This window comes from Scaptodrosophila lebanonensis, unplaced genomic scaffold (genome assembly GCF_003285725.1).
Source record: "Scaptodrosophila lebanonensis strain 11010-0011.00,11010-0021.00 unplaced genomic scaffold, SlebRS2 tig00000092-arrow-pilon, whole genome shotgun sequence".
Lineage (NCBI taxonomy): Eukaryota > Metazoa > Arthropoda > Insecta > Diptera > Drosophilidae > Scaptodrosophila > Scaptodrosophila lebanonensis.
Genome location: NW_022060566.1, coordinates 262,475 through 286,384, shown reverse-complemented (window position 1 = coordinate 286,384; position 23,910 = coordinate 262,475). Strand labels below are relative to the sequence as shown.

Below are 23,910 nucleotides of genomic sequence, written 5' to 3'. Positions count from 1 at the left end.
TTGTTGTTTCTAAATAACAGCTTTATATTCAAAAATATTTTATAGTTGAAATTAGTTGGTGAAAAATTGGAAATCACATAAAACAATTTGTAAGACATAACAATAGAATTTCTAGTCCAATAATTTATGCAAATTGTTAAACTCTTTTGCAAATGGTAGCTACTTCCTACTTAATATTTAATTGCTCCCATTGTTTCGTCTTCGTAGAATTAATATCAAGCATTTTGTCTTGATCTATGCCTGGCTATCTCCCCTTCAGCTTGCCATTTATCTGACAACAACAAGCAAACAAATACAGAAATACAAGTAAAATTAATTCAAATCTCTTCACCATTCACTTGAAGTGGAAGTTGAAGTCGAAGTCGAATCCGAATCCGAATCCAAAGCCAATGCGACAACATTTTTCACATGACAACAACAAATCGTGAAAGTAGCCGATAAAGACAAAAATCAAGCGCAAAAGCCAACAGCAACAACAATAATAATAATAAGTAAATGTGCAATATTTTGTTGTAATCTTGCTGCTGTTGTTGTTACTATTATTATTATTATTATTATTGTGTGTGTGTGTGTGTGCAAGCAGAAGTTTTCTGTCGCTTCGCTTGTCTGGCCATGATCAACGAAACAAAAAAAAAAAAGGTTGCAGTTGCATCGCATATCGTTTTTTGTAGCTGATACTGTTGTTGTTGTTGCTGGCATGGCCAAAAACTAGACAAACAAACAAACAAATAAACAAACAAACAAACAACAAACGAAAAAGAACGCGCGAGGTCAAACGTTAAACAGGAGCGCTCAATTTATTATGGCCGCGCCGATCTCTGCTCCAGTCTGGTTGTCTGGCGGCGGTCTGGCTGTCCACTAGTCTGCAGCTACTTGTAGCAATTGAACCTTAAACCTGAAGACAATGAATGCAATTTGCATATTAAGACAATGCAGCTGAAATTCATATTTGTCTCCCCCTCTCCCCCCTGTGTCCACCGACCGCCGTCCTTCTCGCCATCTACCCGTCTGCCCGTTTGGGCTTTGTTTTCTGGTCTGGGCACGCAAAAAGGGTTTTTTCATTTGTGCCGTCACGATGCCAGAAAAAGCAAACAGCTGGGAAAGTTGGCAAAAACTCTATTATTGGTACAATACATATACATACATACATACTCGTATATATACTATGTATGTGTCTGTGTGGCTAGCGCTGGAAAATTAACACCCTAACAGTCTATGAATTACTGGCTGCGTATATTTTCCAGTTTAATCGGATTGCAATCTACATTGTTTTTCCTGCCAATTTCCAAGCAATTTTCTTGCCAACATACTGTTTCTGGAATCTATATAATAAGTACAATAACTGACAACATACTTGTATATAAGAGATAACTGTTTAGTTACCAAGCTTCGCATTCTGTTGGCCAAGTTAACCAAAATTGGTTTCATTTAAAAAAAAAAAAAATAGACAGATTTTTGTGAGGAAAAGTCTTTAGGTCGAATTAATTCTTATTTTAAGACATTTAAGACGATAACTAAATAATGTTGCTACCATCTGCTTTCTCATTAATATTAAGTTTGAAATAAAGTTCTTTGTTTTCTTTATAACGGAGCTTAGAAGCTTAAATACGCATGTGATTTTTAAATGATAATGCAATGGGATTTTAATAAAAGGTGGAATAAATACTATACGAGTATATAGACAAGGGCACGTAGATGTATTGTGCTATATATTCCTTTGACTAAAGGGCGAAATATACCTCAGAAATCAGTCGCTAGTACATAGCCCTCAATACCTTTTATGGGATCGCCTCATATCAGTGAAGAGATAATGCAAGCTAACAAAAAAACATGACGAAATAGTAGCTTCGACAGATCCTTAAATTACACCTTAATCAGAATCTGACTATGAATATCGACGGGATTATACACACCCAGACTATCTTACTGCTATTTGTGAGACTATCTTGGGAGGATCGATAAAAACCTTATCCAGCATGAAAAGTAATCCCCTTTCTTAAAGCTGCCAGTTTCGTTTCAGTTTTTAATAATTTCGATGGGGAAGTTGCAAGTATTTTCGACATGAATATTTTAAAATAAATATAACATTTTAACTAAAGGGTTTCCCATTTCAGGAAATCAAATACGTTCAACTGTATTTTCAAATATTTTCAAGATTAAGAGCGTGAATTAAAAAGCTTAAAGAAAAATAACTGTAAGGAATAGAAATATTGGATTTTGCCAGACGAGTAAGCCCTTGACTTCAATTGAAAGTTGATTAAATAATTCAATTTCAATTGTTGTCATTATTTCTAAAAGTGCACATTCGCTTGTCCATAAATAATTGAAGTGAAATGTTTCTTCGATTAAATGCCATTTGGCAGCAAATTCTTGAACAGAACTGCATACAAGTATTTAACAATAAAGGATTAATTTATATAGCTTGGATAAGCTTAAAGTAAACTAAAAAGGATTCGACTTCTGGAATAAAATCAAACCAGCATGCCTAAGCTCTGCTTTCTTAAAAGAAAAAATAAACTGTAGACCAAAGGGAAGTGTCTTCTTTTTTTTTCGCAAATTGTTGCAAGGGAAGTCACAGAATGCAGGGATTGATTGAAAATATCCACGAAAATGCCATTATCTTCAGCACTCGAATCTAACTCTGGATCTTGCTCTGCTCTTGGTGCAGGCTTGTGGTCGTTCAGTGTGTGGCAACTGCGTTCTCTAATGTTCTTACTCGTATTCCTGCCTTTGCTCTGGCTCAGTCCCTGTTGTCCTGTTCGAGTCATAAAAACAAAGTCAACATACGAGTACCATTCGTAGGCTTCATTATATTTATGCGCCAGACAAAGGGCAAACAGTCAGGGAATCTTTTTTTCTTCTTCTTCTTCTTCCTCCTTTCTCACTCCCTTTCTCTCTGCTCCTCTTGCTCTGTAGCTGTGTTACTATCTGGTAGTTTATGGGCTATGACTATGGCTATGGCTATGCTACTATTTGCAATCCTCATATTGTTCAGTTGGCCTTCTGTGCCTGTTTCTGTGCGTCCTGTGCGTGCGTTTATTAAATGCTTTGCGGTTTGTAGAGGCCAACAGAAACAACAACAACAACAACAGCAGAAGCAGAAGCAGCTACAGTAATAACAACTACAATGCCCACTTGGGGGCCTTGCATATAAAAAGAAGAGCAATGGAGAAACAGAGGCGGCTGCCTTAACGACTTTGACTCTGAGTCCAAGAGGCCCGGAGTCAGTCTCTTTGTTGCTGTTGCTTTGGTTTTTTCGGCCTATCTTTCACTTTTTTTGCTGCTTTGTTGTTTTTGTTTTTGTATTTGTGTATTTTTCGTTGCCGTTGTCATTTTTATCGCACTTTTATAATTAAAAACTAAAGTCTTGGGCACAAAATGCGCACGCCAGGCTTCCAGGCTGCCAGCCTGCCAGCCTGCCAGGCGATAAGAGGACAGTAAAAATATGAAAGAGCCTGCCAAGTTGGGTGACAATAGTAGTGGGACGAGCAGGGAGCTGGGAGCTGAGAGCTGGGAGCGGGAAACACAGTTCGCCAGTCTGTGCTATCAGTTGGAAAAGTAATGATAACAATAAACAAAAGACAACAATATCGCTGCTGTTATTGTAACCATTTATTTATATATTTCATTTTTTTCTTTCTTTCGCTGTCGCGCATTTTTTACATCACCTCCGTCTCCTCATCCAGCTTCTGCATGTACTCTTATTCTTCTCTTTCCCCGCTTTTAATAAATTACATATTTATGTATCTTTGTGCTTGCTTGGCTTTTGTTATTGCCACTTGACAAACATTTGGGCAGTTTGTAGGCGAAAGAGTGCGCTGGCTAAGCGCTGCTCGGCCCGAGGTGGTTGCGGGTGGTTGGCATAATTGTCGCCGTTGTTGCCCAGCAGTGGCAGCAGCAGAGAAGAGGACAAGATTAACAGCTTCCGAAATGGCTTTTTTAATGACACCAATTATGAGTTTCTTATCAGCAGCAGCTGCCGCCCAACTATAAAAAGTCGCTGCTCCGCCGCTCCAATGCCATCCAATGGGGAGTCACTTTTCTTCATTTCTAACTTTTAATGAAGTAATTTTTTTTTCCATTGCTGTTGTTGCTACTGCCCCTGTTATTGTTTATCGTTGGTGGGTGGCTGTTGGCGGGGAGAGGGTGGCGGGGGGTGGTGTTCGCCCACACCCATTGTTTGGGCCAAACAAATATTGTTACAAGCCAGGTGATTATTCATGCCAAGTGTCTGGACCCGAGTGTTTAGCCACTTTCACATGCACACGACAGATTTCTTGAGCTGTTTGTCATCTTCAACAGTCTCGGCGTTTTATCTTTCATTTAAATAACAGTTTGTTTGTCCAAGGTAGCTGTTTAGAAGTTGGGCGTGAAAAGTAAATGAAACACCCCAAGACCCCAGATAGGGAGCATGGCAAACATTTGACATAAACTGTCGGATCTCTGGGAACAACAGCGAAAACAAAGAAGTAGAAACAAACGTTTAGGCAGGTAAAATTCTAATTAGGGATCTTTAATTGCTCGCTGCCGCTGCTACAATATAAAATAAAAAGAAGAGAGACATGGAGCGAGAGCTGAGAATATCGTCAGTTCTTTTGGTATAACACGAAAAAGTTAGGCGTCTAAGTCAAAATAAATGTTTAAAAATCAAATTAATAGTTAAAATTTATAGTTCATAAGTCTAATGCCAAGTGTGGTGTTCCTAGCTATTATAGTTCAAAAGCTATCGGTGTTCATACAGACAGACAGGCAAAGGAAGGAGCTAGCAAAGCTTCTTTCAGTCTGCTACGTATTTCGGGTTTCTTATTCCTTCGCTTACTCTTCAACTACTCTATGCATTTTTAAAATACATTTTACTTTCAATCGACAAATTATTTTTGTGTTTTCTAGGTACTATTTCAGGTTTGTTTCAATTTTATATGAACTGATTAGATTGATACTTTATGTTCTACTATATAGCATCTCCATTACGAGTGACTTTTAAGTGTCAAAGAAAATTAAGGATCAGTTCCCCGTCCAATTTGAAACTGTCTACGAATTTGGGATTATAAAGATCTATGCTTCTTTTAATTTTCTAATGGTTTTTAACAAGACATAATTCAGTCATAATTCTTCAATACATTTCGCTCTGAAATATCACCAATATTCACATAACAATCTATTACTTCTTTGCGCACAAAAAAGTGCTATGAAAGAATTGAATTTCCCTAAATATTATAACATGTTCCCGAAGGATATACAAGAAAATCCGACCACCAAATTTATAAACCGAAAAAAGGCGTGGCAGAACAAGCATGGCGAGACAAATAAAAGAAGCTGGAACTTTTGAACTAGGGGTACCAAACGTGTTTGCCTTATCCATACATAGGGCAAGTTTATTACAAACAATATAAAGCCTACATTTTGCAAATAGCTGTCATGTATTTTGATTGCCCCAAAATGTGCTTACAATTCTTTAAAATGTAGCTCCCTTGTTTTTTTTTTCATCCAATGCTATCCATTAGATTTTTTCCATACCATATTTCTTTACCAACTTATGGGATGCTTTCTATGGATGCCCAGTCCTCACTAACTCTATATCATCGTGCTGTTCAGCTGTTAATTGAAATTGTTTGAAAATAATCCTCTAAGGCTATCAGTTACTGAAGATATCTGAAATCTTTCCACGCTTCACCGCCTAGTAGAACGAGCTCGGTTGCTAAAGATTATCCAAACTGTTTGAAATTAAACACAGTTGGCAGGAGAGTATTCATATGCATATTTTTCCGTTGCATCGTTTTGTATTGGCAATCAGTGAAGGGGTTTTAGCGAAAAAAGAAACGCCTTTGTGGCACACACACACACATACTACGAGTATTTTTGCAACAATCTGGCTTTGATTAAAACATTCCGGACTAGCTCACGAGCTCGTTGTTAATGCACTATGTACATACTCGTATGTACTCGTATGTTTGATAGCAAACGATTTTTGTCACACTAATTGATTAACCCACAATGAAGCGGCGAACCAATCTCTAGCCAGTTATCCTTGTTGCATACACGTATCGTATGTATTTGCATTTGGCACAAACAGTCAAAGGCAATTCATGAAATAACATTTTCATTTTTGCAGCCATGCATCCATGCAGTCGATATACAAATGTGTATGAAAAATAGCACACCTGTTAGTCCAAGCCTTGATCCCATATTCACACACAAACACACACAAACACACACACACACACTCTCAGTCAGCGTTTTCACAAGGGACGAAAGCAAAAAGGCTTGAAAAATGAAGAGTGTGCCGACTGAATGAATGAATGAATGAATGAATATGCCCCTCGCGCCATCTCTTTCACTGCCTCGATGGCATCAAATGCAAATAGATACAAAGGAAAACTTGGCAACTGCATCGTGGGACGTTTGGCAGACAGACAGTCAGGCAGGCAGGCAGGCAGGTCGACCGACAGATCGTCTCTGAACTGGAATAGTTTTGCATTCATTTCGGCTGCATAGTTTGTCTGAATGGCCGCATCGGCGGCATGTGCATGTGCAACATGCAACATGCAAAGCGGCAGCTGCCGTTGCGCTCAAAACTCATTGAACAATTGACCAAATCGAACCTGGCTGTGCCCAGTGACAAACGGACAAACAAACATTCACACAATAAATGCAAGGCAAGCCATGAGGCGTAACAAAAAGATTAAAATGCATGAAACTGTGCCCCGACACGCCTGTGCGGCAGCGGCAGCGGCAGTGGCAACGACAGAAGCAAATCATAATGATGCTAATAATGATGACGATTATGCTCATCATCATGATGAGCATCATACTCTTCGTCATCATTGCATGCAATTGTATTGCATGCGACCCAAAACGTAAACGTCATTCATGTTAATAATGCTCATTGTCCAGTTGGTCTAGGTAGCATACACTATACAAAAAATGTGGGGGCTTTCAAAATTCTAATAGGTTATCAGCAAACAGGTTTGGACATGATCAAATTTAAAATTTAATAATTCTATCTAATATACTTTCTAAGATATTGGCGTTCAAACAGACAAACAGCTTGTCATTAATGTGAGTGTCATGGTCTAGGAAACATACGCTATACAAAAAATTTAGGGGCTTCGCAAGTTCTAATACGTTATCAGCTAACAGACTCGGGAGAGTCTTTGCTTAAAATTTAAACCCTATCTATTACACTTTCTGAGATATTTGCGTTCATACAGACAAACAGCTTGTCAAACGGACACACATAAAGGAATATTCATCTTTTTGAATAGATATTTCATCCCTTTAATTTACTTGTACCGTAAAAGAGCTTTTAAATGTTTTATAGAACTATCTCCAAAGTAAAATGAAGATGAAAATTCGTAATAAAAAACTATAAAAAATATGCATTACTCTTAGCAGGACTTTGAAAAATTCAGCCTACAAATGGATTGAAATTGCAATCACAGATCGCATGAAGACAACCAAATATTCCTCAAATCATAAACGCCATCTCATGTTTCTTTCAGTGCAGATTTCTGCTGCCTCCTTCTTATTAATTTGCTTAAGTGCCATAAATAGCAACAAGCAGAACACAAAAGGATTTGAATTTCCTTTAAAGGTCGAGCCGCCCAGCTGGATGTTTGCCCATGTGACCATGACGAATTGCCAAAAAACTACTTAAAGCCAAGCCCGACTCGACTCGGCTCAGCTCGATCTCGGTCCCGGTCTCGATCGTTACATGAGCACTATGGGAACGAGACTCAGGGGGCAACTACTATTGCAAAAAGTGCGAGGGCAGCAACAAAAAGAACATCGAGGTGACATTGAAAGCAAAGCAACTGGGACTGAGACTGCAACTGCAACTCTTGGCTCTGATTTATGTTTTGGTTTCGCGTTTGACCTTTCCTGCGGCTCGAACGCATCGCATTTCACTTCGCCGCACAATGGACAGACAGCAGAACAGTTGAGGTTTCATTCGAGTTTGAAGTTCTAGTGAATTTGTAAGATACAACAAAAAAAAAAACTAAACACCCATAAAGATAAGCGATCTATGTTGAGAGACCGAGACTGTTGTCCACTAAAAAGAAGTCAACACAATAAGTGGGAATAATGCTCAGCTTGCCTGTCACTTTTGTTAATTATAAGACAGCCTGACATTGAGCTCTCACTCTCTCTCCCTCCCTCCCTTCCTCTCCCTCTCTCTCTCTCTCTCATACCATTTTTCTCTGCATGCATGCCCTTTAATTAAATGCAATTGGCCCTCAACATGATTACAAGAATTGCAAATTTCAATTTCAACCACGGAGCTACTACACAGGCAAATGCCAATGTAATGAACTAATTTCTGCAAAAACAATTTAAAGTTGAACCGTTTCGTGCTCCCTATTGAAATAAATTGTTTACAGAATTCTCATAGAAATAATCCATCATCTTCAACTTAAAACCAATACCTTTTGCAGGTTGAGTGCAACAAATCCGCTTATACTTCTTAGGGTTGTCTTCAAAAAATCTCAGAAAGAAATAGTATACTATTTCTGAAATTATTTTGATTTCCCTTTTAAAATATTAGGTTTAAAAGTCGACAGTATTGCTGCACATTCATTTAAATGTGAGATCTGTACTTAGAACTCGAAACATTTAAAACTGATTTCTTTTCAGATTTCAGTTCAGAACATTCTTTATATGTATGAGATAAAAGATTCTCTCTGCATATATGATGAAAAATGAAAATGAAAAATTTTACTTTATTGGGTTCCACATTTTGCAAATAGTCGAAATCGAATATTGTCTATTGGAGACAAAAATATATCTTATATGATATATTCATTTAATATTTTATGAAATTATTCTCCAAAATCACTTTCCATAAAAAGTGAAAATAGGGGTTTTGCAAGTGTTTTCGATTGGTTCTCAAAAGAAACATTTTTTAAATAAAAGAAATTTAAAAAATACACTAGATATTGGGGTGAATTGGATTGGCTTTTAATATTATGTGTTCTTTCAAATCCCTTTTAATAGTATGGATGAATATTTTCTAAATTAAATATTCTATTTAGGATGGCTAGACTGTACAGCAAGCACAACTCTATTGATAATGCTGAACTGTCAGCGGCAAATCAGTAGCGCATATATTTTTGTGCGCCTTCAATAAATTGCACATTTAAAAATCATTTATATGAATTATACAGTGGAATAATTAAGGCACACAACGACTTCGGCACGACCAACAATGTTGACTGGAACTTCTGCATCCACTTCTTCCACTTCTTCTACTGCCGCCTGCAGCCCACAGCCGCCCATCAAAGTAAACAAACAAATGCAGTCGAAAGTTAAACAAAACATATGCCGAGGCCGCACTTGGGGGCCATGTGCAATCACGCCCACGCCCTCACGCCCCCATACCCCCACACCCGCACACCCTACTTGTATACTGCCGCTACCCCGCCCCTTGAATGCCTACTGGAACGCTATTTGACATTTCAACACCGCCACCGCCTAATGACAAAGCGTGGCCAACACAATGCAGCGATCTAACAATAACAACAGCAACAGCAAGAGTAACAACAACAACAACAACAACAAGCCGCCTGATCTTTTGAACTGTTGGCAGCGTCGGCAGCAACGGCATCGCAATCGGCAGCAGCAGCAGCAGCGGCAGTAACCAAATCCAAATCCAAATCCAATCAAAACAAAGATCAAAACCAACAAGGCAGCTAACCAACCGAATGAGCACTTGAGGCGCTGCTGCTCATTGCTGTCGCAGCGCTGTCGCCGCGCAGTCGCAGCGGGCGAGCAGCTACCGCGCCAACAACAAAAACTGAGCCATCACCTGCCTGCCTCAACTTCTTGGGCCATGGGTCTGCGTCTGGGCCTGTCTCTACATCTTTGCATCTCGTTGCTGCTGTTGATCTTGCTGCTGTTTTGTTTATTTTACACACACACACACACACACACACACTCACACACACACATACACGTGCACACACAATCGGGCGCGCGTTGTTTTCAACACCAACAACAACACTCAATTGATTTTTGTTGCGCTTTTCTATAGATTTTTCTTCCTCGTCGCTTTTCGGGCTCGGTAACAAATTTTTTGTTATTTGTCTTAAACTTTACTCTGCACAGATCAGAGCATATGCAATTGTTGCTGTAGGATGTTACCTTTTTTGCATCTGGAAACTCGTAAAAGTATTTCCAGTTCAATAATTTCCTACATTTATATATTTGAGAAGATCTTTAAGTGCTAGAGAGTTGCTCTAAGTTCTCATTAGCGAAAAGAAACTTTTCACTCTTAAGTTAATGTTTCATTCTTGAATATATCGGTATTAAGATAGGCCTGAAATTGTAAGCGTGTAATAAAATATATATCCGTTTTACCTGTAATACAAGAAATGTAGTTTTTCTAGATATACAAGTATGTATATTTAGGACTTCCATGCATGTTTGTAGCTATATTTAGGCATATCTTCAATAAATAAGCCAACATATTTCCCCTTCCCTATAGAATGTATTTATAAATGATATCCATTCTTTATCCATGTTTTACCTAACAGTCCAGCTTATAGGAAGTTAAAGCCAAGCCAATGTTTTCCTTAACAAACATTTCTTAAGCAAAACATTTCCTATACTTAGGAAAACGTGTTTATAAAATTAGATTATTATAGCGCTCATATTTTACACATATTTTGAAAGGCAGGGACAGACACAATTTTCAATATAAGACATACAGCTAATTCTGTTTTAACACGATCTTTTTTACACGTTTTTGATCTAACACGGTTCTAAAATTAAACATTTTATATATGGTTACACGACATTATTCCATTTAGCACGATTTAAAATAACATATGATCAATGTCTTTTTTACACGGCTTTTGTACACTACTTTTTCTGGAACCCAACTTACCGTGTAAAAAAAGAATTGTAATAATAATTAATAATTAATGTAAATATTAAATATTAAAAAATTATAATTAATTGGCAAACATTCGAATTAAAATTAAAATTTGATTATTCCGGCTATTGGTAGCGCTGGAACTTCATATAGGAAACCTTAGCTACAATTTATAATTTTCCAAATATTTAGAAGTTTATTAAAATTGAAAATTCTGCAGGAACAGGTTTTGTGCCCTAACTTTGTTGATTAGCTCAGTCGTTAGCTCATTTTGTAAGGAATATAGTCCTGCAGTTAGGGATGCTATAACATAACTTATAGATTGATACTATAAGTGATCAGTACTAATTTGTAAAATCGAAATACTCTTTGTTTCAATTTATTTTCATGGAAGTAGAGCATTTTCTATTCGCTTTGCAGCTGCTCTGTGCCCAATTGTGTTGTTGTGTTTTTATATTCTTGCCGATCCAGCCACTATATGTTTTCTTTTTTCTTCCCAGTGTGTGCGTGTGTGTGATTGTGCGTGTTTTGGGCGACTTAATTAGGAGACTTGGTGCGTTTTATTTATGTGTCTTAACGAGTCGTTGTCGTTTAAACACACACACACACACACGCACTCCCTCCCCCCACTAAACTAAACACCAAATTGAAGCTAAACACACACACACAGATACACTTGGGAAATTGTTTATTATTTTAGCTTGGGTCCTCCACACAAACGATGCATTTCACTAATTTGGTGGCAAAGCCAAAACAGAAAGAAGAAACTCAAATTTAAAAGGAAAATATGTAGACAATATAATTTCGATACCTCGATTTGAATAAAATAACAACAACAACAACAGAGTCCAGAAAAAAAGGAAAACTGAAGAAAGAAAAATTCCTCCGAAAAAAAAAAAACGAAAATCCAAACCGAACATACTCGTAAATTCTCAAAAAGAGCTCAACATGTGAGTGTTAACAGGGAATGTGTGTTTCTAGGTGTGTGTGTGTATGTGTGTGTGTGTGTGGGCCAAAGTGCAGCCATGAACTTTGTTCTTTATTAGCAACAGGATATCGTCATTGCCTATATAATAATATACCTATACAAACATACACATATACATACATACACGTATATGTTAATTCCGCTGCCTTAATTAGAAAGAAAGAGAAAAGGAAAAAAAATTAATTAAATGAAAAAAAAATTCCACAGACCAGCACCGTCGCCTGCGCTAAAATTTATTTTTAAATGGCAGCATTTTTCTCCTTGTATTCGTTTTGTTTTGAAACTCTGCTTCGCATTTCCTTTTAGTTTTTAATTGTATTTACATACAAAAACAATTTGTGGCAGTTGACAAGAAAAATGTTGCAGCTGTGGCATCCAAAAGTTGCAGTTTCTTTGTAATTGCCAGAAGAAAGCGACAACAACAAAAAACAGCAGCGCTTTAAAAAAATTATACATACTTAAAAAAAAGTGAGGCAACGCAAGCGAACGAAAGCGAATGAAGAATGCTGCTACAAGTATATGCTCGATGCATATACGACTACCAAATGCCCTCTACAATTCAAAAGTGAAAGTCTACTGAAAATTTCCTCAAGCACTTAACGTCGATTTACGGAATAGTCTTAACAATTTCTTTAAACTACTTTATAAGAAATCAGAAGTGCATTTAAGAATTATTCTTATCTGCCTACTCTTTAGGTTGTATCTTCTGTTTTCTGCCCTTCCTGCAGAACCGGTCCTTTATGTTTAACTGATTACCGATCAATCTGCCGCCTTAGTTATTATTTCAGGGTCGATCTTAGTTCAGTTTGTTTGTTTCTGAATAATCGCTTGCACTCAGTTCTTTGCCTTTAGCAAAACTCTTAAGCCATAGAACCATTAAAAGAATCCTAACTTATCAAATCTTCTTCAAGAGTCTCATTCTATATTTTAAATAATTTTCTGGCGTTGAACGAGTAAAGGATTCTAAATGCAATATAGAAACAACTGTTACTTTCTCTTCTTAAATACTAGCTTTTCATTTCTATTGATTTAATAAAAATCTTAACAGCAGCATTGCTGTATCCAGTAATAGCTTTGGAAAATCAGTTCCCCATAAAATAAACGTAAACAGCCATACGCTTGATTTAAAAATAAATTTTATAAAATATTAAGAAGAGTTCAAAAGAAATAGCACATTATAGAAATTGCATTCAAATTTCCATTGAAACGATTTGTTGCAATCAATTATTCTCTGTTTGATTTTGAGAATTGGCCAATAAATTATTCATGTTATAGCCACACAACTAATATTGTTCAGTTTCGCTTAAATTGTAGACTATATCTAGCTTATGCCCTATGGGACGACAAGCTGTTGGCTGTTGGAAGTTGTTTTTGTAGCCACTTTCACATTCTTCTCACTTCCCATGGCACGTCGTGTGTTGTTGACAAAACTTTGATAAAGACAGCTAATTGTCAGCTAATTAGGCGGCTTTTTGTGCCCACCACGCAAGTGGCAAGTGTTGAAGCATCCAACAGAAGACAAATAAAAAAGCACACACACACACACACATAGAAAATGTGTGAGAAAATGATTTTTGAATTGAAAACCACATGCCAAGGCGACTAAGAAATTCGCATTGCACCTAAAGCCCTGCAAATAATATATGTACATACATACATATCTATATGCTTTTATAGAGATGCAGCTATAATATACATTCTGCTGATCTAATACAATTGTTGAGAATTCGACTCGCCCAAAGATTTCTGGCGAAACGAGCGCTAAACAATTTATGTGCAGGCATTAAATTAAAAGTTTAGCTCGAAGTATCAACAATAGCAAAAACAACAACAATAAGAGCTGAGAAGAGGCTACGAGTTTTATGGATGTGAGAGAGTGTTTATATTAAGACAATACGGGTCAATATTTAGAATAGATTTTACAAAATTATGTGGAAATCGTCGCAAGGCAAGGCAAGCTCGGCAAGCAAAGGCCATGGCTGGCTGCAAGCAGCTGTAAAAGATTTCATGTTCGACTGCAACAAAGCAATAACAACAAAAACAAACAATCGCTTTTGACTTGCTATACCAAATCAGACAGTCAGACAGACAGACAGACAGACAGACATACATACATGGGTATGTCAGATACATACTACGAGTAGACGTAGTATGTATGGTCGATTTCGAAAAGAAAACGCAAAAACTTCAATATACGAGTATTTCATGAGGTTCATAAATTTGGAAAAACTTTCGACTCCACTGTGGAGCTTTACGTTCCCCCACAACTGCTGGGATGGTCTGTGAATTTGAACTCTCTCTCTCTCTCTCTCTCCCTATTGTAGGTCGAAACACTTTGTAGTTGAGTTAGTCACAACTTTTTTTCGCCTGTCTCTGAGGGAGAAAGCAACAAATTGCAAGTCACTTAACTGCTGCGAACTTTGAACCTTCTGTCAGTTATCAAGTGAGGAACTGCAGCGATGAAAAAAAATTCCAACTCGTATTATTAATTACTAGGAAGTTACGTGTGGCATGTGCACAAACAAAAATTTGTAAATCGACCAATTTTAATAAATTGCAGACACCTCCTCCCTCCTGACACACACAAACACGCTCCCACACACACACACACACACATCTACACATATACACATATACGAATAGATGCCAGTCAGATAGAACACAACATGGCCACAAACACCAAAACAATTTTGCAATGAAATTGTCAAATTGCAGTGCAAAAACGCAAAAGAGAAACCGCAACCACAAGCGCACACCAACAGGAACCAACACTAATACACACACACAGACGCACACGCACACACACACTGACACACACATGCACACAACCACGAATTCAATTCACAATTTCCCAGCTATTTGGTAACGAAAATCACCACGAAGCGAATGCAATCAATCATAAAACGATGAAAATGTGCGCAACGTCCAGCAGAGAGAAAATTGAAAATGCTGCAACAAGGATTGAAAGCTGAAGCTGAAGCTCAACGTGAACGTGAACGTGAACGTGAACAAGGACGACTATGTGAAGCTCCTGCTCCCAACTGGACATTGGAAACAAAAGCAAAACAAAAAAGAAGAGCAAAACCAAATATGGGCGAAAAAGAAAAGAAAAACTAGCAAGCAAAGTCAAAAGCATAACGGAAACAGCGACGCCTACACTGAGATGGCACGAGAAGGGAAATGGTGGGGGAGGGGGAGGGGGAGGGAAAAGGCACTCCACTTGGACACAGTTGACAATTTATCAACGAGCTGCCCGGCAAAGTGTCTGAGCTTGATTTGTCTCGGTGTGTGTGTGTGTGTGCTTTATGCGTTGGCTTCGATTTCGATTTTTGGTCAGCACATATCAAAGAAAACTGATGGATACGCCAGTGAGTGAGTGAGTGAAGCCACCATCGCCACCGCCACCGCCACCACTCACTCTAATACCACTTAAGCACATGCGAAAAAAGAAAAAAAAAAAAAATACACAACAACAGCAATAAAAAAAACAATGGCAAAGTGCAGCAATCAAATGACACGCAAAATCCATAAAAGAAAATGTTTTGACAACAAAGAAAAGTGTAAAGCGGAAATGGATCGACTTTGGAAAAAAAAACTTGCTGCTTTTAAGAATTCACTCTTTCCAAGAAAAATATTCAAAGACTGCTAACTTCCTATGAGAGAGATTTCTACATTTTAGTTTCCATAGCAGAATATGTTACAACAAAATTCTTTAAACAGCTTAATATTTTGAATTGTTTTTGAAACATAGCTAAGTAATTCGCAAGTCAAAAAAGTTTTAAAAAAAATTTCACTTATAATTGGCTACACACAAGACTTTTGCGCAAAACGGGTACAAACTATAGTGCACATTCAAATCCATAAATAAGACTGTGTTGATATACTAGGGCGGAAATGGAGCGACTTTGAAAAACCTTCTGACCTTAAAAAGTCACTTAATTTTAAGAAAAATATTCAATTAATTTATTTATTCATTTTTATAAGAGAGAGTTCTCCACTGAAAACATTTTAGAATAAAATGTTACAGCAAAAGTATAGAATAGCGAATTCTTAAAATAACTTTCTATTTTGAATTGTTTTCGAAACATAGAAATTGCAGTCAGGATTTTTTTTTCTCAAATCTTGGTCCTCTGTCAAGATACTCCATTTTTATTTTTATTTTTTAAGCAAAACAGCAAGCTGAAAGAAAGTGTTCTAGTTTCTTGCTCTTTAACGAAGTCTTTAACATATATTTTCTGCATTGAAAAATTATATTTCTAAAATGGAATTGTATTTGACTTATTTGTTTTTTTTTATTTCAAATTCTTTAAACTCGTGTACAAATATTTTTACATCTAATTCAAAAACGATCAAACTAATTCCAAAGGATGATTATCTTTTGTTTAAAAATGAAGTACAGTTTGCTGAAAATATGAAAATTGTGTTTGGAAACCTTTGCATCCAGCGCTGAGTTCCAAAATCATTTCAGTCTTATAGATGAAGAAATTGGAAATCTTTTAATTTTAGATCTCCTTACAGACCAGCCTTACAATTATTCATCGAATTACAGTTGATTGTATTGATTTGCTTTTTGTAAATAAGCCTTATGCTCAGCTATAAAATTGTAGAAGAACTAAGATAAATGATTGGATGAGTGGATGACTTTCGAAGCTTTATACATATGACAATGTTGTAGTGCTACTCTCTTCTTGTTTGGTTGGGTTTTTTCATTTTCAATATTATATACAAGTATTAGTGGCTGTGGAGGCATTTAATTAAAAGTCAGAGACGCCTTTCTGGGCTCACTTATCAAAACTGACTTAATTACAGTAAACCCGAAAAACCAAAAAAAAAAAAACAACAACAACAAAATATACAACAAAAACTGCATCTGATACGATGTGCGTTGATGCCTAATGAACAGTTTTATGCATTTGAAGTCAACTCGAAGCGCTGTGATGGACCTTTTTAAGTCGCATTTGGGCAGTTTGTTGTAATCTTAAGCTGAAATTTACATACTTGGCCATAGTTTGGGGGCACCTGAGTGAAATTCCGAGCGCTGTTCGCTCATAAATCAAGTTGCGTTGCAGCGCCTCTGTCTCTCTGTCCCTCTATCTCTGTTTCTGTCTCTGTCTCTCTATTTGTATCTTTGTGCGCTGGTGTTTGTGTCATTAAAATTAATTATCTAGCATTTTTAACACATAAACTTCGCGTGCGCTAAATGCAAGAAGGCTTGGCGCACGCCTCGGCTTCTGAGGCCGCTCGCTCGCTCGCTCGCTTGTCTTGCCTCGCAGTGCTGGGCCGTGCTTTGCATTTTCTAAATATTTGCTTAACTTTTGTTGACGATTCTATATGGCTATATGGCCGCTGCTGACAACGCAGACTAGCTGACTGCCTGACTGACTGACTGGACTGACTGACTGTTCAAATATTTGCGCTGACATAACTTTGTCTGTGGCTGGCGCGCGCCAAGCGGACGTCGAGAATCGTCATTCGGCAGAAGAGCGGCAGCCGGTAGCAGTCGCTGTGTCTACCAGTTGACACGCCAGCAGCAGTGCACAGTGGGGCAGATGCGATTTTTTACAGAACATAGATTAATTGTTACAAGTTTTCGTTATCAGAAAATTTTCAAATCTAACGATAAATGTCTCGATAATATGTCTTGATATGTCTATTGAGATATTTTAAGAACTTTTAAGCATAAATATAAATACTATATAATATTAAATATATAGCTGTATTTTTTTTCAAGCTAAATATTAAAATTCATTTTATTTTAACTTTACTTCAAATTGCTTAAAAGATTGATAGCTTTTGTCTTTTTCTAAAAGGCTTTCCCTTGAATGTGGAATGGAATATAGTCATAATTTCATACCTAAAATCGAAAAAATTGAATGAGAATGGTCTTTTAAAAATGCCGATGCAAATATTATAGATGATTGTCAAGTGGACAGACAGACAGTTTCCAATGCTTACTTAATTCCGATTCAACACAAATTGAACTAATTTTGTACTATTCTTGAATAACTTATATGTGGGGAATGGTCTGGCAACGAGCAGTTCCAATTAAAAGAAGATGGGAAAGGAGTCGTGTATAGAGAGCTGAGGCGTATGGAAATCGTAAAAAAAAGCCATATCAAGACGAACAAGGAGAGCGCAAAAGAAGCACTTAAACATAGTCTGAAAAAATTTTTTAATTCCTCAAATAAACCAGCTGAGCTGGCCAAATCTCAGTCACAGCCGTGTTCGAAATAATAGGAACAACAAAAGTGAAAACTAAATTCAATCTTTAGCATTATTAAAATACATTTTTTATAATTTATCCTTTTATTGGCTAAGCAGCACACTTATTGAGCTTTTTATAAATGGAGGAATGCCCTTATTTAGTGGTTTTGGCAACATTATTGGGATAAGTTGAAAATAAATAAATAGAGACAAATAATTGAAACAACAAAAGTGAAAACTAAATTCAATCTATAACATTATTAAAATACTGTTTTATCATTTCTCCTTTTATTGGCTAAACAGCACACTTATTGAGCTTTTTATAAATGGAGTAATGCCCTTATTTAGTGGTTTTGGCAATATTGTTGAGATAACTTAGATCCTCATATTTAATCCACTATTATTTTTGATTATTTCGAGACATTTGGAGCTATAAGAGTCCCAAGTAATTTTTGCTGCTGTTTTAAAGCTGTTCTATTAGTCTAAGAAAAATAAATTTGTGGAATCGGAATCACTGCTTCGCTTTCTATGTGGTGTATTTCGGATCATTATTTTGCTACATCTTCCCCATACTTTATTTCCGAATATACAACTATTTTGAGACACTGTGCGTCAGAGACAGTGATGGTGATGGTGACGTCGACTTGCATTCGGCACATTGTGTGAAAGATAATTATAACATGTGCAGCACATGTATGTATGTATGTATGTAGTATGTACATATGTATGTACTATATGGAGGACTGTGTGCACCAGCGGGACAGACGCTTCAAGTTTTTGTCTAGCCGCAAGCTCTAGCCGTGGCCTTTGCATTCGACAGCTGCTGAAGATGCCAACGTAACAGCAACTGTCAATAGCAAAATTGTTTGCCAAAAGCATGGGAGAAACAAAGAAAGCAAAAGCAAAAAACAAAAAACAAAAAAGAAATAAAGAGACACAAGAAGAAAAAGAGGGAGACGGAAACGGAGAAGGGAAAAATACTAGAATAAGAAAAGCTGAGCAAATACTTAGTAGTAGTATGCTCGGTGTTGGTGCCAGTTGGTTAAAGGCAGTGTCTAAGTCGGAGCTGGGCAAATAAATCGGCGCATAAATTATACAATTTAAGCCACGGCAGGCAAAGATAAATGGCTGGTGACTGCCTGTCTCTTTGCCTTCTGTGTTGCTGTTGTTGTCTTTTGAGAAGCGAGAGCTTTTTGAGAGATTTATGCCATTTATTTCTATTTATCGGCATTGCCATTTAAATTGTGTCGAACATGGAACATAATTTGCATTGGGGCGTTAAATGGCCACCGATAACAGCCATGACAAATGTGCCTCTAATGCTCTCTTTCCGAAACAAATCTCGGGTGATTTTTCAACCAAAAAACCCAACAGAAGAAGCGTGGGGGCGCTCGTGGGAAATCAAAAGCAAACACTGACAGTTACACGGACAGGAACAGGGGACAATTGAAAGCGCGAAAATTGACAATTGACAAGTCTTTTGTGTAAAACAATATCACTATATCTCCCTCTCTCTCTCTCTCTCTGCCTATCTCTCTCTCCCTCTCCACACAGAGTGCAACTGCAACGACCACGCCCGTCAATGTCGCTTCAACATGGAAGTCTTTCGGCGGTCGCAGGACGTCTCTGGTGGCGTCTGTCAGAACTGTCGACACTCGACCACCGGACGCAACTGCCAGCAATGCAAGGAGGGCTTCTATCGGGATCCCAGCAAGCCGCTAAATCATCGCAAGGTCTGCAAAGGTAAGTGCCCAACTATTGCCAACTATTGCTCATGCCTACATAGTCCTTTAAGCCCAAAAAATATATGATGCATACATTTGTACAACGACGTGGCTCGAATCATGATCTAATTGGAAAACTATTCGATTTATTTACTTTTTTAGCAAATAATTCTACCGAATAGGTAGTTGAAGTGTTTGTCAAAAGCCAAAGGTTAAGACTTCGCTATTAAATACTTTTATGATAAGCTATAGCCATTAGAGATTTTCGGATTCATTGAAGCCCATTACTGAGGGTATTTAAGTTATTATAATGCATAGATTTGTACAACGACTTGGCTCGAATGATCTAATTGGAAAACTATTAGCAATATATTTAATACTTATAGCTTCGATTTATTTATTAATTTTTAGCAAATAAGTCTAAGCCAAACGTTAAGACTTCGCTATTAAATATTTGATATGATAAGCTATATCCATTAGAGGTTTTGTGATTCATTAAAGCCCATTTCTGATTGTAAATGATTATATTTCTTAGAAAAAAATGTAAGCCAAACGAAAGCCTTGGTTCGAATACAATATAACATGATGGCTGAGTACTTGGATAACTATTAGTAATACATCTAATATAACTTCGATTTGGATATTATTTTTAAAATAAATGCAAGCAAATTAATCCACAAAATAAATAGTTGAAGAGTTTGTGAACAGAAAGAGGTTAAGAGGAGCCATAAGAGATTTTTTGATTCATTAAAGCCCATTACTCTTTGCATTCAAATAGTTATATTTAATAGAGAGAAAAAAGAGTAAGCCAAACGGAATTATTGCGACATGTATAGATTTGTACAACTTCTTGGTTTAAATATATTTGATCATATTGGCAGAATACTTATACATATTATATAACTTCGATATGGATATTACTTCGTTAATAAAAAAAAGCAAATGATTTCACCGAATATACATATTTGTCTGATTAGCTATAACCATAATTAAAGTATGGAAATCCATGTCAGCTTATAATTGCCATCAGTTTATTGTTTTTTTAAATAATATTTTACATGTTTGCGGACTAGTTACAATATTTCTGCGTAGAACTTTTTATAGTCTTCTATATATTTGTTTAGTGCATTTTTGGCATTACAAACAATATTTGTGGCCCGCACATTTCAGTTCGTACTCGTATGTATGAAGTTGTTGTCGATTAAGTGCCTTGGTCAACACATTTTGAGCATTTCAAGCGCCACTTGAAGCATATCCGAGAAAACATACAAAAGTAAACACATAAATGATGATCATAACTCAACCCGATGGCTACAACGCAATTGTTACAACACGGCGGCAAACAGAAATTGAAATTCCTGGGGTGTACGCAAAATGAATGCCCAATTTACAATAATTAGCCACAAGGCGGTAGCAGCGGCGGCTTCCAAAATTTATGTGTAACGAAAAATTAACACAAAAAAAAAAAAAAAAAGAGTATCAAGCTGTGTGCACCACGACTATGTAAATTAGTTAAGCAGTCCAGCATTTATCCATCTGTCCAGCTGTCCATCTGTCCGACCTTGCCACTCAACAGCAAAAATATTTTGTGTAATTTATGACACGATAAATTCCAAAAGCATTTGCCAATCCGCCGACTAACCAGCCAACCATTGAACCGCCGAACCACCGAACCAACCAACCAACCAACCGACTCTTTAGATTCTTTTTTTTTTGTATTTGGTTTTTCTGTATCGGCCACGTTAGCTGTGCGTGGCGTGCTGGCCGCTAATTTATGAGCGTGCTCCATATAATCAACTCAACCAAATACGCTTGCTAATTTGGGGCGCACTCTCTCACCCGCACACACACACACACACTCCAGGTAGGTGTATGCTAGTGGGTGTTGCACACAGACACATGTTGGGCTTTTTTTGGGCTTTCAAAACTAACGTCAAATTTGTTGTCGGCTAATTGCAAATCAAAGCATAAATAAACAAGTGCCGAAACAAGGCAAGGCAAACAAAATGCAAACAAACAATAGCGGCTCACAACAACACTCACCCCCTAGCACAATCATTTCTTGCATTACACACAAACATACTTACAAGTATTATACATAGCACATATGCATATACTTGTACATATGTACCCATTATTTATGTACTTTGTGTTCTACACTAGTCCGCAAAGTGATTCTAAAGATCACACCCTGCACCCTAAAGAGCTCCAGAAAATGCGAGCAATTTAGGCAAATTTTGTCTTGCAGGATATCTACGATAGAGAAGGGAATATAATAGGGCACTAGGCCAACAACCTGCCTTCCAACAACTCAGATGAAAAGTTTTTGTAATACTGTTAAGGTTTGTGGCTCATTCCATTCCAAAAGATTATTCCACGAGCTTACAAAGATTCATGAACATATCCCGATCCCTGTGCTTAGATTCAGCCGAGCAGCGAGAGAAAGAGAGACAAAGGAAGATATAGCTTAAAAAAATTAGTAATAATTGATAAACAACAAAAGCCGGAAATAACAAAATCTGTACTCATTATTCAAAAGTTCAGTGCAGAAAAGAATTCATTTTGTTAACAAATTCTTTCATTTATAAGAAACGAAAAAAAAGTTTATGTATTGAAATACTTAAGAAAGCAGACGTACGAGTAGCAAGGAATATTTTTTTGAATGCAAAGCACATCTATTAAGGAAGTTTTTTTTATTTTTTTTTATTTATTTATTTTTTTTTTTTTGAAAAAACTTGAATTGATGCCATTAGTAGAGGGAATTGATCAATCCGATTTACAATTGTAAACATAATATGGAAGGTTTCCAACAACTGCAACTATCGCTTGAAGGCTGATAAATGCGGCAGATATTTTAATTGGATTAATAAAGGTATTAAATATTAATAAAGGACAGCACAATCAGCCTGAAAAATTTGATGACTTTAAACTTAAGCTGCAGGCAGACATGCAAATATTTGAAAAGTTTATTCCAAATAAGTTATTGTGGAAGAGAACAATATTTAGAAATAACTTTTTTCTGGTAGCAAAAAAATTATTCATTGGCTCTTTCTTCCTCTTCCATTAACCTATTTATATCCAAAGTTTATTCTCGTTTCATTGAACACTTAAGAGTAATAGAAATATGCATTTCAGTGAACTCTAAAATCTACAAATTATAGCAAAAATTAAAGTAATTTAAACAAAATTTACAGCTAAAATCACGGAAAGCTAAACAATAATAGAATCAGCAATCACTGATCAATCACTGAAGTGATTTGACGATTGAGTTCATAAATCAAAACAACATTTTATTTCCAAGTAGTTTTGCAAATTCAACTAACTTTGCTCCCCTGTAGGTAATATATATTTTAAAACTTAATCGAATACATAAAGATGTTAAAATAAAAAAAAAATTACGCATCCGCGATGTGTGGCAAACGACAATCAAAATGTTGCTGAGAGGTATTAAACTTTTAACGGCTGTCAGGCAAAAACAAAACTTTTTGCTCTGACTAAGCCTCATAATTCTCATACAAGACGGGGTGCAGCGCATCCCGCACCACCCGAGCCGCCCGAGCCACCCAGCTTGGCACCACCTACCAGCGGAACGCCTTTGAAATATTTGCCGCTTGTGCGGCTGAACAAATCAAAATCTTATCGATTTTTAATTAATTATGCGACAAGGCAAATACACACACACACACACACACACACGCACACACATACACATACAGGTAGTCATAAAGTTTAACAAAACCACATCGTAAATATAAAATAAGATGGCACACACACACTTATGTATGTATTTACAAAAACACCCAAAAGGCGCCGCCGTGTCGGTTTTAAGTTTAATCGCTGCGCTTTAAAAAACATTTTTGTTATTTATTTTTGTTTTGTTTCAACTGTTCTTTTTTTTGTTCTTTTTGAGGCGACGTCCAATTTTTGTTTTATTTGCAAAATTTATGCGTTTTAATTTTGACGCGCGTGCAATTTGTTTAAAATTTGCGTTTCGTTTTTGTGGCTTTTGTGATTGTTGTTCTTCTTGTTGTTGTTGCTGTTCCTGCACGTCATGCCAAAGTGTTGTACATATGTATATATATGTGTGTGCGTGTGTGTGTGTGTTTGTTTGTAGCTTGTCA

The 23,910-nt window shown here is 36.8% G+C and overlaps 1 protein-coding gene across 1 annotated transcript in view; it reads left to right on the top strand.

The window, feature by feature from the left end:
* The window catches only part of LOC115627231 (netrin-A), an 83,477-nt gene that overhangs the window by 34,040 nt on the left and 25,527 nt on the right, over positions 1-23,910 (top strand). The window contains exon 2 of the mRNA XM_030522854.1: positions 19,620-19,808. Within this exon, the coding sequence (XP_030378714.1) occupies positions 19,620-19,808 (189 nt within the window). The remainder of the gene's footprint in view (positions 1-19,619; positions 19,809-23,910) is intronic.